Source organism: Mesoplodon mirus (genome assembly GCF_964341445.2).
Source record: "Mesoplodon mirus genome assembly, chromosome: 13".
Lineage (NCBI taxonomy): Eukaryota > Metazoa > Chordata > Mammalia > Artiodactyla > Ziphiidae > Mesoplodon > Mesoplodon mirus.
The window spans coordinates 1,320,788-1,338,876 of NC_138989.1; the positions used below are offsets into that span (position 1 = coordinate 1,320,788).

Consider the following 18,089-nt stretch of genomic DNA (forward strand, 5'->3'; position numbering starts at 1 on the left):
GGAGTCAGATCTGTTCGTGGTCGAGGCTGCCCGGTAACTGCCTTGCTGTGCCGCCGCCACTGTGAGCCGCTCTGACAAGGCTCCGAGCTCAGCATCCCTGGGAGGCCATGGGTCTGTGGCACGGAGGCACACCCTTCACATTCAGAATGACATGTGCTGGGCTGCGCGGTGCTAGGGCCCCGAAAAAAGCTCTGCTCAATCAAAGCCACAGCACCTATGGAACGCTTAAACACAGACTTCTACAATAAACTCAATCATCAGGAAAATAAATTCGTTTTTAATGCCTGCAAATCCCTAACTTTGACATACAATACCACTTGGCAGTGGCCACTGGTACTAGCTTTCTTTGAAGTGAAGTGCCTGTTACCAGTAGATTCCAAGTTACCTGGGAGAAAGCCCATCTCAGAACGAAGGGCCATGAGCTACACCAGATGATACTTAGGTTTTATTTTAATTAAAGAAGCTCCAATGCTTTTATTCTGTTAAGTAGGGTCTGAATATTGCTACCATGGCACAGTGCAAGAAACAGGAGTTCCATTTTGTAAGTAAATCATCTGTATAATGTGACCGGAGGCCTTCTCATAAAGAAAATGAAATAGTCTGAATTAAAAAATTTTCAAGCATAATGCAACTCAGATTGTTTTTCTTAAATGATCACAATGGTCTGCTTTCAAAGAGAGTCCTAAGGAGACTTCTCATCTGAATGATAGTGATATTTACAAATAGCTTCTTTCCAGCAGCGTTTAACCATTTCAGGAACCCACTTCCTCCATTCCTGTTACTTTACCACTCACACACAGGTCCTCACGGAACTGCACAAGCAGCATGGGGACCCGGCAGCAAGGATCTGGTACCAAGCAGGCTGAACAAGGAAGAGGCTCCCAGGTTTTAGTTCTTCTCAAGCTTGCACTGTGGGCCCGACCTCACCCGCAAGCCCTTCCCCCCTCCTGCGGGGACAGCTTCTCCCCCAGCGTGGTTACCAACACGGCAGCTGCCGGGGCTCTGCCTGGGGTTACGACTCACTTCCTGGACACCAGCACGTGAACCAGCGCCTCGGGGGAACGTCAAGCACCCCATCCTCCTTTAAGGGCCAGGATCAGGAGATTAAACCAACCACCCTCACCGGTTTGCTACGCAGTTTACCAGGGGGAAAACGTAAGGAATTACAAATTTCAAACTAAAGTACGACCCCAATTTTGCCCGCCTGAGTTCTTTTTGAACATCAAATATAGCACTTGCAAAAGCCACATCAACCCCCAGCTCCCAGACCCCTCCCCGGGTGAAAGCCCCGAGGGAGCTTGACTTCTGGAAGCGACCTGGGGGCCCCCGACCCTCCTCCACACAGAGCACCTCACACCGCAGGGCTGCACAGTTCCACCCAGAATCCCCCCAACCTCAGAACGGGCGAAGCCAACCCCCACCAACTAACCAACGACACGACGCCATAGGTGATCTCATCAAAAAGCCTTACAAATAAGCTGAATTTCAAGCTTTAGTCTCATTGAACTTTGTTTTAAAATACCTACACTGTTACAAGTGGATTTTAATTTTAGGCAGTGAATTGCATGAGTACATCTTCATCCCATTAAGGTATAAAACCTAATGTGATATAAAAGTAGAAAACAACAGAGAAAGAAGTCATATTATACTTTAATCAATGTTGATTTAAAAAACACCAAATACTGTCTTTCGGTAATCACTATGCTTTCTGAGAAGCAAAAGACTGATTTCCAAAACTAAAGATTTTTCTATGACGAATTCACCTTTGGAGAGCCAGAGTCATCTATAATTTAGACATATTTGATAAATGGGACTTCAACCATATGAGCATTAACATATTAACATAAAAATTACTTATGACATAAAAGCTTTTTAATCTTAACTTTCTACATCTTATATAGGATTTCAGTAATTTAATATACAAGAGAAAATATATTTCAACTGTAATATCCTACAAGTAGAAAGAAATATTAACAAAAGTCATTTTACTTGGAGCTGGCGGTAGTCTTTTTAGAACAATTGATTAAGTTGTGTCAGGCCCAAGAAACAAGTCTCATATATCCTATGCAGACATTATGTCTGTCATGGGTTAGTCTATCTGAAAAGACAGATAGTGAAAGAGAAAATTATAACAGTATCATTAGCAACTTCAATATTTTGGTTAAAATTTAAATTTCTTTTTTTTATACTTCATACAATTCATATCACCAAGAATACCAACCTCTCTCATTTTATAACTGTTTATTTTATAAATCCAGTTGGATCCCTAGAAATTATTAGTGTGAGCCTGGATTAAGAAAGCAGGTCTGTAACCAGCTTAAGAAAAAAGGCAGTATTATCAAATAAAACTCACTCTCCTCAGAAATAAGAGCTGAGGCAGGATTCTACCCGGTGAAGGTGACTTATCTGACTTATGTCCCCAGGGCCCAGAGACCCACCACAAGACAGCTGGTCTCTCCTCCATACCTCCGATCAGAGACCTGCAACCCGCCTCTGGGCCCTGAGCTCAGAGGTGGTCTGATTTCAAGGAGCATCACTGTCACATATAAGCTTTCAAGGCAAATACTCCTTGACAAATACTTTGAAGGTTTTATTTTATAATATTATTTTTTAAAAATTTTATAATACAGTTGCACTCTGCCTTGATATTTTATCTAAACTGCAAAATCAAACATCAAAGATCTGACTTATTTAGTGAACTTAAGTCAGCTGATTAAACTCAAATTAACTAAAAGTATCACAGAGATACTACTGAGATTAAAAAAACAGTTTGGGAGTTACGAAAATACTCAGCTCTTTTTACAAATATTTTAACTATAGGTCAAATTAAGGTAAAATTGGTGGTTTGCCATCACAGAACTCACACTAAAAATTTTTTGAACTTAACTTTTTCTTTTAACTGAAAATTACAAACTAAGGATTAGGATTTTGCTTCTTGCACTTGTCAGCACTGAATATATGAAAACAATATAAAATATACTTGCACATAAAATATGTAAATCTACTCTAAAATAAAAAAATATTTTAAATGTATTAAAATAACATACAAAATGACTTACTCTATTATATATAGATAGTCAATAAATATCACATAAATCCTAGAAAGTTAAAATTCCAAGTGCTTCACGAACACTTCTAGTTCTGAACGGACCAACCTGGGGGAAAGGTCTGTGGCCATCACATCTGACCAGACAGGCTCCCTTCAGTACTAGACACCGGCACCTACTGTATGTGCTGATCACTCACCATGAAACCCTACTCACTTCTTACACCAGGAAACAATCTAAGGAACCCTGAGAGTTACCAGTCCCCTAGATGGGGGGTTATGAATGCATTATACTCTCTTCTCTTTGAGCCCTGGAATAAAGGATAACTAGGAAGAGTTTTACTGGGTATGTTATTACTCAGAGGGCTGGTACAGGCCTATTTATTTATTTCCACTATATAATGTTACAAGACATTTTTTCAAATAAGAAACTTTAAAAATTTTGATATATACATATAAAGTTTCTGGGGACTTTCAAAAATTAAAAATATGTCAGCAAAGTTGTTCATTTAATTAAACAACAACAAGCTCTGTGTGTGTGTGTGTGTGTGTGTGTGAGAGAGAGAGAGAGAGAGAGAGAGAGAGAGAAAGGAGAGAGAGAGGGAGGAGTGATGGAGCTTCTAAAGAACTAGCAAAAACGCAGAGAACGGGACTTCCCTGGTGGCGCGGTGGTTAAGAATCCACCTGCCAATGCAGGGGACACGGTTTTGAGACCCGGTCCGGGAAGATCCCACATGCCACGGAGCAACTAAGCCCGTGCACCACAACTACTGAGCCTGTGCTCTAGAGCCTGTGAGCCACAACTACTGAAGCCTGCACACCGTAACTGCTGAAGCCTGTGCACCTAGAGCCGGTGCTCCACAGCAAGAGAAGCCACAGCAGTGAGAAGCCTGCACGCCTCAACGAAGAGTAGCTCCTGCTGGCTGCAACTAGAGAAAGCCCACGTGCAGCAACAAAGACCAATGCAGCCATAAATAAATAAATACATACATACATACATACATACATACATACATACATACATACATACATATATACATAAATTTATTAAAAAGAAATGCAGAGAGCCAAAGATCAAATTTATTCTAATTTCACTGTAGACAAGTGTAAATACTTGTCAAGCCTTTAAGGTCTGGTCTGGGTAAAAACAGGGAAAGCATGTTGTTCTAGGGAAAGCATGTTGCTCTAGGATATATTCAAGACAGGCAGATGTGTATACAAGTGCACTTTTTTTTTAAACATAAAAAAATAAAAGGTATATAGGGCACCTGCATTTTTCCCACGGGAAGGAAAGAACTAAGACCAGCGGTAGAAGAGGAACTAGACCAGTGCAAGCGCTGCGCGAAAGAGAAACTGAGAGACGTCCAGTCAACACTCAGGGATAAAGCAGAAGCGTGAGGTGAGCTTTCAAATTAAAAATTTGCTTTCCTGAACCTCCTGCGAGCCAGGTGCTTTAAAAAAAAGAAAAATACCTGCTTTACTAAGCAGCAAATTCTGTGATCCTTACAGGTTTTCTACTTCTGTTGCCTGAAATGTTAGGCTGCTTCCTCAAAAGCCGGCTCCTTGACTGTGAGTGAGAGGTTTGCAGAAGCAAATTAATCGAGGAAACAGATGTGCGCCGCTGTGCCCCCTCCTTTACGTGCACCTGTACGTGCTGTGCCAGGGGAGCTGAACACAGGCACGGTACACATTCCTCCTGCTTCGCCGTCGGCACAGTCATGAGGAGTCAGCCTGGGGAAGCCTACGCGTGCACACCAAGCAAAAGACGCCCAACCCTGTGGATCTTCCACACATTTCAGCCGACATGCTAGGCTTGCTTCTAAGACCTGTTAAAATGTAAATACCTCTACTTTTAAAAAACCTGGCAGTAGCTGATGAACCTTAGAAAGTCAGGTTAAAAAAATATTTTGAAAAGATCTTATTTGGGTTGGCAGGGCGCATCTCTCGTCAACACACGCAGGTGTGTGGGTCTGTGCTTTCGGGGAGCTGGGCTAGGGAGGCTCCGCCCAGCTCTGCTGGTGAGCAGGTGCGGGGGTCTGCACCCACACCAGATGCACGGCCACGCGGGCGCCCTGCACACCCACCTCGAGCGCCGTGCTGTCCGATAGGCACTGGGAAGACAATGCTTTGCTCTCGAGTGGGATCTAGACCTGGACTTGGACGACGAATGGTACTTGGGAGAGCGTGATCTTGTTCGAGACCGTTTTTTGTGCTTTTTCTTTTTCCTCTCTCTCTCTTCTTCTCTCGGCGGGTCTTTGCTTTTGCTTGAGCGCCCTTCCGGAGGCTTAATGTCTAAAGTGGGCAGAGGTCTGCCTCCGGCCAGTAGAGGGCAGGACACAGTACTGGCTTCCTGGGAACAGAAGCAAACGTCTGGATGTTAACAGGGAAAATGCGACATTTAAAGATGTGTGTTTATAAGCTTCCGACTTTGGGGCCCTCTCACCAATAACAAACCAACACCTCTTAGAGCGGACCACGCCTCCCTCTGTGGTGCTAAAAACACTGCCCTGGCATCTTAGGGAAAACGATGGCTCCTTCGAAGTCAAGAGCTGAATGCCCGCCTCTCCCAGCCGCACCTTCCCGCGCAGGGTTCCCTCCCAATCCTGCTGGGCTGTGGCAGCTGGATCTGATGAAAGGAACGCGGCACGAAGTGCTCTGTGTTAGAAGAGCCCCGCTCGCTCTTCCGTAAATAACTGTGACTTTCCAGCGAAAAGGAGGTTCCTCTAGTGTCGCGTTTTGATGAACCTCTGCTCTGCCTGAACCAAAAGAGGCTCCTCTTTGATTTTGTCACAAGAAAATACACTTCTTTCCTTCTTTCTCTGTACCTGTGTGAGGTGATGGATGTTAACTCCTAACTCCTACTCACTTACTGTGGTAGTTATTTTGTTTTATATGCAAGTGAGATCATGCTGTGTACCTTGAACACACAATGCTGTGTGTCAACTGCTAACCAGAAAACTGTCACTCGCCATCTGCTCTACAAGGATGAAGTCACTGGCCACTGCCGTCGCTGACCTCTGACACCCCCTGAAAGGAGTTCTGGGTGGAGATCAGGAAGGAGGCCCTCGGTGCTCTGGGAAAAGCTGGCAGAACAGGCCTTCAGATAGACAGTTTCAGATTTTATGGGCCTGATTTCTCGCACCTCCTCATGCCTAGAAAAGCACTAACGTCATTAATGGTGACATCGGCTCCTCGTGACGAGCTGCCACCTTCTGCCAAGATGAGTGCTCGACTGCACGCACCCCCTCTCCAGAGTCACGTGTCTACTGACCCCCGGCCCCCAACCTCTGCGGAGCAGTTCCTCGGAGCTCCTGAGAGGCTGTCTCCTGGGCTATCATCCTCATGTTGCCCCAAATAAAACTTAACTCACAACTCTCACGTGGTGCACTTTTTTTCCATTGACACAATTATATCTCAGTAAAACTGAAAGAAAAAAAGAAAGCCACTAAAGGGAATCACAAACAAGATACTCCCATCGGTGCAAGTCAGCCGTGCTCCACACGTGTGAAGGCACCAGACCACGGTACCGCGCTTAGTAAGTTATCAGTCATCCCTAAAAACCTCTTTACCCAAGCGTGACAGAACACAGAAGAGTGCACAGACCTCAGGACGCCGCCTGCTAAACTCTCACAGTAGGACGCCGGCACACACATCAAGGAGCCACCACCCTCAGCGCTGTGGCGTCCACGGCACTCCCATGTCTAGGACTTTATTCCAAAGACACAGTCACCTGAGTGTTGGAGACGCACACCTAGGGACCACATCGCAGTCTGTGATGACAAGAATTATAAACCGCCCGAATGACCATCAGAAGGGTACTCCGGGTTCACTATGGTCCATCCAACCAGTGAAGTAGTGCTCAACTTTAAAAAATGATGTGGTGACCCTGTTTTTATTGACGTTAACATTTGTCCACATCACGTTGTAAAATGAAAAAAATTAATTTACAAAAAAAAAGCAAAACCCCAACAAACCCAGAACTCCAAAAAACCACCACCAGTATTTTATATTTGCAGCTGTGGCCACCCACCTGCAGCCCTTCCCCTTGTCCTGAGAAAGGTCACTTCCTCAATTCGTTTTACATGAATTTAAACTACAGCCAGTGAATACCACACGCAGAGATATACCGAGAAATCTGCAGTGTATCATCTCGTGCCTTGGAGGATTCAGCTGTACGGTTTACGGAAAACAATCCCAGGCAGGGGCTGCGGCCCGGTCCCGTCTCGCGGGCCGCGTGGGTGCTGGCTGCTGCCGGCGCTGGGCTCCAGCAGGACCGGCCTCCCCTCTCTTCTCCGCAGGTCCATTTGGACAAGGCCAACTGGATGAGGGAAAACAACACTTTGTGCAAGTGGTTCTTCTGAAGTTGCGCTTCTTGCCCTGGCTCTGAGAGGATCCGCGGCGGTGCTCCTGCGGCCGACGAGGGTGCCACCCTGGTTAGGGGTCGGGGCTGCGACCCGAGGGCATTGCTCCGCCTGCCTACCGTTTACACGCACAGCACCCTCTCGCACACCTTCCCTTCCTTGTGAGCTGAGCGGCAGCAGTGCCGAGAGCCGCTCAAGAACTGTACGCCCTGTTCCCAAGCACTTTGCTCTTTGTAGCCGGGGCCACCGCAGAAGGGGGGGCGCACGGGCCGCCTGCCGCTCCTGGTTGGGCTTCGCTCGTCTCCTCCATGTCAGCGCCGCCCAGGTCACTTTTAAGGCTCTGCCTAAACTGTCTCCAGGGAACCCATGTCATCGTGAGACAGTTCTTCCTATCAAAAAGGTCTTTCTCACTTCAAATTCTTTTAGTGCAGTAATATTTTCGGGGTTACATTTAAAAGTGACTGGTTGCTGTTAAACAATTCTAACACGTAGAGATGAACCTTTACTTCTAAGAACACCTAACTCCCTCTCTGGCACTCCATAAACATATATACAAAATGATATGTTAAGACTAAAATAAGTAAAATGTAGTGAGCTTTCTAACGTTAAAGGCTGGCGGAAGGGAAATGCTGGCCGTGCCGCCAGCCGTGCTGCCTAGTAGAGAACGCTGTTGCCGCTCGGCTGGAAGAACCAGCTTTTAGTGCATTTAAAAAATCCCAGTAACTGTGGACTCTAAATTAGGAATATACATTGCATGAACAAGGAGACGGAATTAGGGGTAAGAGCCGCCAGTGAGCACTTCCATGCCAGCATGCACGAGGCCTCCAGCAATGGGGAGTTAGTGGTCATGGCCCCAGGCGCCACAGGGCAGTCAGGACTGCTGCGGAGATTTCCCCCGGGGAAGCAGAGTCTATTTTAGGAGAACTGAGACATGGTTTCCATCCTTTATCTAAGTGGTTTGTTGAGTGAGGAGAAGCACAGAATGGCTGTCTTCCTCCCTCAGGGTTCTCCCTTCCTGCACATGAGAACAGAAGCACGGCACTAATTAGTGGTGATTCGTACTGCACTAAACGGGGAGAGATGGGAAAACACGCCCCCCCGTGATGGACGGCCGCAAAGGGTAAGAACCAGGGGGGCGAGGCACTGCCGGCGGCCAGGCCAGGGCAACAGGAGAGGGTGAGTGGCAGCTCAGTGGATGAATTCCTGTTTATACGTTATTGCCAACCTGATACTTTGTACCTCTGAACTTTATTACTGCTTCTTTTGCCTTTATCCTAACTAACGCCCGTCATTAGGAGTACTCATTTCACCACTGTGGTTATAGTTTAGTACTTCATTTTGAGGCGAGGGAATAAGTGAATCAATATATTCAAAATATAACTCGTAATTAAGTCATGGGGTCTATTTATTCCAATAAAATGATTGATTACCCTTCACCATTAAAGTGAAAATCAGCAACTGAGGTGGGGGGCCTTGGCTGGGCTGAATTAAGATGATGCATTGTGACGACCTCACTGTTTTCTTCAGCCTAAAAGTACTAAGAGGATATTTAAAAAAACCCTGGTAGTTAGACTTGAGAATAAGAAAAAAGAAAGGATAACCAATCCCACACGCCCAGGGGCAGCCCCCCAACAATGGTGACCCCAGGAGCAGGCTGTCTGTGCCAGCACGTCTCGGGGTCCTGAGATGTACGCTCTCCCCAACACGGCTCCACCTCTGAAACCAAGCAACCTCATGACGCATCCCACCACGCAGGGCGGCGGCTCTCGTGACCGCACCAGGGGGAAGCAGGCGCGGGTCACGCCTCTCACGCAGGGTGAGGCTGAAGAGACTTCCAGGCCGCCCACACTGCCAGACAGGACGGCTGGATGCAGGAGCTCTACCCAAACACAAGCCGAAGGGCCTGGTCTGCCCGGGCCTACAGGGCTGCTCAGAGGCAGGGCCCCCGTTATGTCCAGTCTCGGGGAGCGGTCAGCACCTGGGACACGTCAGGACAGGAGTGTGTTCTGGCCTCTCCAACTACCTCCAAGGCGTTCCTGGGTGCACAGCTGGCGCAGGGGGGCACGGACTCAACAACACAGAGGGAGTGGTTCGTGGATATTCACGACATGAGCTACAGGACTATTTCAGGAAAACGTCACTCGGGCTGTTGAGAAAAGCGCGGCGGCCACCTGCTTTCTCTGCAGCCCGGCACCCTCTCCCCTACTTGCAAAAACACCGCTGACGTGGACAATGGCCCTTCCTGCCCTCTTGGTGCGTGAATTCTGGATGAAGATCTCCAGCTGAAGCAGAAGACAGACCAGAACATTCTGCGCTCCCCGGCCACCGTGCTACGTTGAGGGAGAAGCACATGACCCGAGTCTGGCCCAGGTCAGCAGATTCAAGGCCAGGCTGAGCGGGGCGGGGCTGCGGAGTGAGGCGCTGACGCAGGGGCCGGAGGGAACAGAGCTGTGGAGCCCAGCCCGCCCGGGAGGCCGAGCCCGCAGAGGAATCCGTGAGCCCCAAGCAACATACGCGAGCCCCAAGCAAGCTGCGCAGCCCTCACAACTCAGAAAGTGAACCCAACTAGTTACTGGACTGGCTGAAGTCATTTGGGGGCAGTCGGGTGGTTTTCTAGCGTGTGTAATCAGGGCCCTGACCGATGCAGCAATCCAGGCTTTCAAACTACCGGAAAAGAGGTTTAAATACTCAGCTAGCTCTGTAATCTAGACCTGGCTGCAGTGACGGAAACGTTCTGTTTCTGCACTCCCCCGCCACTGCAGTTAGCTACCAGCCACGTGCGGCTACTGAGCGCTTGAGATGTGGCCAGTGTGATCAAGGACCTGCATCCTGAATTTTAATTGAGTTAAGCTGAAATTGCCACGTGTGGCCGGTGGCCATACTGCGCGGTGCACATCCTGAAGGAGTCAATGGCCCTGCTAATTTGTACTATAAATTATACGAAAACCCCAAGACCAGTCACTGACGAGTCAACACCCTCCCTGCAGCCCCACACCTCCCTTGTCTGGTTTCTGAGGGTGCCTGGCTGAGGCTCTGCACAGGGCGACCCGTGAGGATGTGCCTGTGATGCCCGCGGGGGACACAGCAACAGAGCCGTGTGGCAACCAGTGTCCAACAAGCAAAGTGGCCCTTTGGGGATGGAATGTTAATACTCCAGCAAAAATGATCAAAGCACAGATCATCATGGGGGAGGAGAACACACAGGTTGGTCTGAGTCACGACTGGCAAAATCAGGAAGGAACTGGAGAAAGATTAGTCATTTATAAGAGTATTTAAGGGCTTTCCTAGTGGCACAGTGGTTAGGAATCCGCCTGCTAATGCAGGGGACATGGGTTTGAGCCCTGGTCCGGGAAGATCCCACGTGCCGTGGAGCAACTAAGCCGGTGGGCCACAACTACTGAGCCTGTGCTCTAGAGCCCCTGAGCCACAGCTACTGAGTCCCACGTGCCTAGAGCCCGTGTTCCACAACAAGAGAAGCCACCGCAATGAGAAGCCCACGCACCACAATGAAGAGCAGCCCCCGCTCACCGCAACTAGAGAAGAAAGCCCGTGTGCAGCAACGAAGACCCAACGCAGCCAAAAATAAGTAAATTAAAAAAAAAAGAGTATTTAAAAACTTGTGTCCCTTATTTTGGTAACAGTGGGAAACAATACTGATCAGTCTTTGATCACAATGAAGTATTTGTCAACAAATTAGCACACAAACCAGCAACTATTATTTCCTGCTGTGGGAAAATAAATTGCTCAAAAGCAGAGTAACATACATTTTAAAATAAAATCTTATTTCTGAAGTAACATTACATTAACCACGAAACGGGATAATTATACAAAGGACTCAAGATTTTTTATACGTTTGAAATCAGACTTTGAAACGCATCCTCTAAAACTGCATTTGCAAATGTCTACCCGCACACGTCAAGCCGGAGTCTCCCGAGTCGACCTCCCAGGCAGGGCAATCGCCCAGATCTGATTGCTGAGGCCTCTTTCCAGATGACTCCGCCTTTTCCACTCTGCTGGCACCCTCTCCTGCCCTCTAATCAGCTGTGCCCACTCAGACTGCTGTTGCCGCCGTATCCATATTCTTCCGTGGAAACGTCCTGCAGCGGTTCAGCCTCTCCCAGACCTGTCCCCACCGCCGTGCTGGTTCTCCCCCTTCCTCCACAGACCCTTCATTCAGTGCGGGGTTGGGCCAATCACTGCTGCCTGCGCAGGTTTCACCCGCCTCTGCAGCTTGTGGGTCTTTGGCCCCAGAGTGCCCTCACCCCCGTCACCTCTCCAAATGACCGCGGTTCCCCAAGACCCTGCCCAGTCCCCAAGCACTCTACGGACCCTGCCCTGTGCCACCTCTGCTGTCCTGGGGGCCCGGGGCCCTCACCCTCTTGCTCAGAGCTGCTCTGTGCCCCGCAGGGCTGACCTGGTGGAAATGTCCACAGGCAGATGCCAACCACACGAATGTGACTGGTCACGGGATAAGAAACAGGCTTCTAATTCACACCCCAAAGCACCCTGAATTGTAACAGAAGCTCAACAAACATGGGTTGATTTTTGTTCCCCTTTCCTTTTCAAACTCTTGTTGGACCTGTAAACCTGGCAGGATCATTAACTTGAAAAAATTACTGTTATCTAAACAACGTCCTGAAGTCTGTTGTTACCACGTAAATGACGGCATGATTCAACAGGGATTCAATTCAAGACTTCTGATTTCTCTTTGTTTTGAATTAAGAGCACAGACAAACACACACCAAAAATTGGATGGTATATAAACAGATTTCTAAGTACTACTTATGAATAGTGTTTTAAATATTTTATATACTGCTTAAAAATTGAATATACTAGTATCTGTCCACATCAATAAACACACTCCAAGGCATCATTAAAAGTTATACCTGAGTATGTAAAGCTCACCTCTCCTAAGAGATCAGTGGAACCGAACAGGCAACCACGTACTAACAGAGCACGTACAGCTGGGACCGAGTGTACAATGAAGGGGCCCTTGAACTAGTGCAAAAAGATGTGTGATTTAGTGGGTTGTGTTGTGTCTAGCTAGATGCTAGAATGAAATAAATTCTCAGTGGTGCAGACTAAAAGACAAAAAGGAAACTGTTGGCAACTCTGGTGATACAGAGCTAACACAAAACAGGAGAGAAAAGCCAGCCAGGAGAAAAGTAAAGGCTATGGAAGGGGTTCACAGCAGGGGAATAAAACGGCCACAAAACCCATGAAAAGTTACTCAGTTAACACCTATAATTAAAATATGTAGGTTAAACCAAACCGATACCACCTTTTCCCATCTATCAGACTCACAGAATTAAGGTGGATGACAGCCTGTGACGGCAGGGCGTGAAGACAGTTACATTCACACATCACAGAGACAAACAAAACGAAAACAACCCCCCCAAAACTGCTGTAATCCTTCTAGGCGCTAATTTAGCAGTAAATAAATTTTAAAACTTTTAAATCGGAAGTTAAACATCGATTCCACAGTCAGGGGTTCAGCCTGTGGACATCCCCACCTCCGTGAGTACACAAGGCTTGAAGCAGCAGTACTCTAAAACCCCAGCAGCGGCTTGCATCTCCACCAGCAGGGAGGGGTGAACCAAGTACGGCGCATGCAGGTGCTTGATTCCAGGACTGATGCGTGAAAGGACGGATACTCACTCATCCTGCAAACAGTTGCCAAGTGTCTATTACACACCAGGCACCACTCTGGCACGGATACGGAAAGATCCCTAGCGGAAGTGAACAGAATCGAGATACCGGAATAATGGAGAGGGCACGGTCCTATTATTGTAATATTTAAAATCTATACCTAGATAAATAGGACGACGGGTGCCAGGGGCTTGGAGAGGGGAGTGGGGAGCTGGTGTTTAATGGGGACAGTTTCAGCTTGGGAAGATGGAAAAGTTCTGGAGATGGATGGTGGGTGGGGATGGCTGCACAACAACATGAATGTACTTAATACCACTGAACTGTATGCTTCAAAAGCGTTAAAATGATAAACTGCATGTATATTTTATGCAATCAAAAATGAATTAAAAACGGATACTTCGGAGACGGGGGAGATGGCGGAAGAGTAAGACACGGAGATCACCTTCCTCCCCACAGATACACCAGAAATACATCTACACGTGGAACAACTCCTACAGAACCCCTACTGAACGCTGGCAGGAGACCTCATACCTCCCAAAAGGCAAGAGACTCCCCACGTACCTGGGTAGGGCACAAGAAAAAAGGAAAAACACAGACAAAAGAATAGGGCCGGGACCCGCACCCGTGGGAGGGAGCCGTGAAGGAGAAACGGTTTCCACACACTAGGAGCCCCTTCGCGGGCGGAGACTGCGGGTGGCGGAGGGGGAAAGCTTCGGAGCCGCGGAGGAGACCGCAGCCACAGGGGTACGGAGGGCAAAGCAGAGAGATTCCCGCACAGAGGACCGGTGCCGACCGCCACTCACCAGCCCGACTGGCTTGTCTCCTCACCTGCCGGGGCGGGCGGGGCTGGGAGCTGAGGCTCGGGCTTCGGTCAGAGCGCGCTGGCGGCGTGAACACAGCCTGAAGGGGGTTAGTGCGCCACGGCCGGCCGGGAGGGAGTCCGGGGAAAAGTCTGGAGCTGCCGAAGAGGCAAGAGACTTTTCCTTCCCTCTTTGTTTCCTGGTGCGTGAGGAGCGGGGATTCAGAGCGCCGCTGAAAGGAGCTCCAGAGACGGCCGCGAGGCGCGGCTGAAAGCGCGGACCCCAGAGACGGGCGTGGGACGCTGGGGCTGCTGCTGCCGCCACCAAGAAGCCCGTGTGCGAGCGCAGGTCACTCTCCACACCTCCCCTCCCGGGAGCCTGTGCTGCCCGCCACCGCCACGGTCCCGGGCTCCACAGACAACATCCCCGGGAGAACGCACGGGCGCGCCTCGTGCTGACGCAACGTCACGCCGGCCTCCGCCGACGCACGCTCGCCCCGCCTCCGTGCCCCTCCCTCCCCCGGGCCTGAGGGAGCCAGAGCGCCCGAATCAGCGGCTCCTTTAACCCCGTCCTGTCTGAGCGAAGAACAGACGTCCTCCGGTGACCTACACGCAGAGGCGGGGCCGAAGCCAAAGCTGAGCCCCGGGAGCTGTGCGAACAGAGAAGAGAAAGGGGACTCTCTCCGAGCAGCCTCAGAAGCAGCGGATTAAAGCTCCGCAATCAACTTGATGTACCCTGCGTCTGTGGAATACCTGAAGAGACAACGAATCATCCCTAAATGAAGAGGTGGACTTTCGGGAGCAAGATATATTATTTTTTCCCCTTTTCCTCTTTTTTGTGAGTGTGTATCTGTATGTCTCTGTGTGAGATTTTGTCTGTATAGCTTTGCCTTCACCATTTGTCCTAGGGTTCTGACTGCACGGTTTTATTTTCTTTCTTTTTTTTTTTTTTACTTAAATTTTTTTTCTTAATAATTATTTTTTATTTTAATAACTTTATTTTATTTTCTTTATTTTATCCTTTCTCTCTCTCTCTCCCTCCCTCCCTCCCTCCCTCTCTCTCTCTTTCTTTCTTTCTTTCTTTCTTTTTCTCCCTTTTATTCTGAGCCGTGTGGATCAAAGGCTCTTGGTGCTGCAGCCAGGTGTCAGCGCTATGCCACTGAGGTGGGAGAGCCAAGTTCAGGACACTGGTCCAAAAGAGACCTCCGAGCTCCACGTAATATCAAACGGCGAAAATCTCCCAGAGATCTCCATCTCAACACCCACACCCAGCTCCACTCAACGACCAGCAAGCTACAGTGCTGGACACCCTATGCCAAACAACTACCAAGACAGGAACACAACCCCACCCATTAGCAGAGAGGCTGCCTAAAATCATAATAAGTCCAAAGACACCCCAAAACACACCACCAGACGTGGACCTGCCCACCAGAAAGACAAGATACAGACTCATCCACCAGAACACTGGCACTAGTCCCCTCCACCAGGAAACCTACACAACCCACTGAACCAACCTTAGCCGCTGGGGACAGACACCAAAAACAATGGGAACTACAAACCTGAAGCCTGCAAAAAGAGACTTACCCCAAACACAGTAAGTTAAGCAAAACGAGAAGACAGAAAAACACACAGCAGATGAAGGAGCAAAGTAAAAACCCACCAGACCTAACAAATGAAGAGGAAATAGGCAGTCTACCTGAAAAAGAATTCAGAGTAATGATAGTAAAGATGATCCAAAATCTTGGAAATAGAATGGAGACAATACAAGAAATGTTTAACAAGGACCTAGAAGAACTAAAGATGAAACAAGCAACGATGAACAACACAATAAATGAAATTAAAAATACTCTAGAAGGAATCAATAGCAGAATAACTGAGGCAGAAGAACGGATAAGTGACCTGGAAGATAAAATAGTGGAAATAACTACTGCAGAGCAGAATAGCGAAAAAAGAATGAAAAGAACTGAGGACAGTCTCAGAGACCTCTGGGACAACATTAAACGCACCAACATTCGAATTATAGGGGTTCCAGAAGAAGAAGAGAAAAAGAAAGGGACTGAGAAAATATCTGAAGAGATTATAGTTGAAAACTTCCCTAATATGGGAAAGGAAATAGTTAATCAAGTCCAGGAAGCACAGAGAGTCCCATACATAATAAATCCAAGGAGAAACACGCCGAGACACATATTAATCAAACTGTCAAAAATTAAATACAAAGAAAAAATATTGAAAGCAGCAAGGGAAAAGCAACAAATAACACACAAGGGAATCCCCATAAGGTTAACAGCTGATCTTTCAGCAGAAACTCTGCAAGCCAGAAGAGAGTGGCAGGACATATTTAAAGTGATGGAAGGGAAAAACCTACATCCAAGATTACCCAGCAAGGATCTCATTCAGATTTGACGGAGAAATTAAAACCTTTACAGACAAGCAAAAGCTAAGAGAATTCAGCACCACCAAACCAGCTTTACAACAAATGCTAAAGGAACTTCTCCTTGCAGGAAACACGAGAAGAAAAAGACCTACAATAACAAACCCAAAACAATTAAGAAAATGGTAATAGGAACATACATATCGATAATTACTTTAAATGGATTAAATGCTCCAACCAAAAGACACAGACTGGCTGAATGGATATAAAAACAAGACCCGTATATATGCTGTCTATAAGAGACCCACTTCAGACCTAGGGACACATACAGACTGAAAGTGAGGGGATGGAAAAAGATATTCCATGCAAATGGAAATTACGAGAAAGCTGGAGTAGCAATTCTTATATCAGTAAAAATAGACTTTAAAATAAAGACTATTACAAGAGACAAAGAAGGACACTACATAATGCTCCAGGGATCAATCCAAGAAGAAGATAAGATAATCGTAAATATTTATGCACCCAACACAGGACTACCTCAATACATAAGGCAAATGCTAACAGCCATAAAAGGGGAAATCGACAGTAACACAATCATAGTAGTGGACTTTAACACCCCACTTTCACCAATGGACAGATCATCCAAAATGAAAATAAATAAGGAAACACAAACTTTAAATGACACATTAAACAAGATGGACTTAATTGATATTTATAGAACATTCCATCCAAAAACAACAGAATACATTTTCTTCTCAAGTGCTCATGGAACATTCTCCAGGATAGATCATATCTTGGGTCACAAATCAAGCCTTGGTAAATTTAAGAAAATTGAAATCATATCACATATCTTTTCCGACCACAACGCTATGAGACTAGATATCAATTACAAGAAAAAAATCTGTAAAAAATACAAATACATGGAGGCTAAACAGTGCACTACTTAATAACCAAGAGATCACTGAAGAAATCAAAGAGGAAATCAAAAAATACCTAGAAACAAGTGACAATGAAAACATGACGACCCAAAACCTATGGGATGTAGCAAAAGCAGTTCTAAGAGGGAAGTTTATAGCAATACAATCCTACCTCAAGAAGCAAGAAACATCTCAAATAAACAACCTAACCGTACACCTACTGCAATTAGAGAAAGAAGAACAAAAAACCCCCAAAGTTAGCAGAAGGAAAGAAATCATAAAGATCAGATCAGAAATAAATGAAAAAGAAATGAGGGAAACGATAGCAAAGATCAATAAAACTAAAAGCTGGTTCTTTGAGAAGATAAACAAAATTGATAAACCATTAGCCAGACTCATCAAGAAAAAAAGGGAGAAGACTCAAATCAATAGAATTAGAAATGAAAAAGGAGAAGTAACAACTGACACTGCAGAAATACAAAGGATCATGAGCGATTACTACAGACAACTCTATGCCAATAAAATGGACAACCTGGAAGAAATGGACACATTCTTAGAGAAGCACAACCTTCTGAGACTGAACCAGGAAGAAATAGAAAATATAAACAGACCAATCACAAGCAATGAAATTGAAACTGTAATTAAAAATCTTCCAACAAACAAAAGCCCAGGACCAGATGGCTTCACAGGCGAATTCTATCAAACATTTAGAGAAGAGCTAACACCTATCCTTCTCAAACTCTTCCAAAATATGGCAGAGGGAGAACACTCTCAAGCTCATTCTACAAGGCCACCATTACCCAGATACCAAAACAAGATGAAGATGTCACAAAAAAAGAAAACTACAGGCCAATATCACTGATGAACACAGATGCAAAAATCCTCAACAAAATACTAACAGAATCCAACAGCACATTAAAAGGATCATACACCATGATCAAGTGGG

General features: G+C 46.7%; 1 protein-coding gene across 4 annotated transcripts in view; it reads right to left on the reverse strand.

Moving 5' to 3' along the window:
- SFSWAP (splicing factor SWAP) overlaps positions 1-18,089 on the reverse strand; it is an 84,017-nt gene that overhangs the window by 14,903 nt on the left and 51,025 nt on the right. For all 4 annotated transcript variants that reach the window (XM_082640317.1, XM_082640316.1, XM_082640319.1 and 1 more), the window contains one exon: positions 5,131-5,396. In XM_082640317.1, coding sequence (XP_082496443.1) covers positions 5,131-5,396 — 266 coding nt within the window. The remainder of the gene's footprint in view (positions 1-5,130; positions 5,397-18,089) is intronic.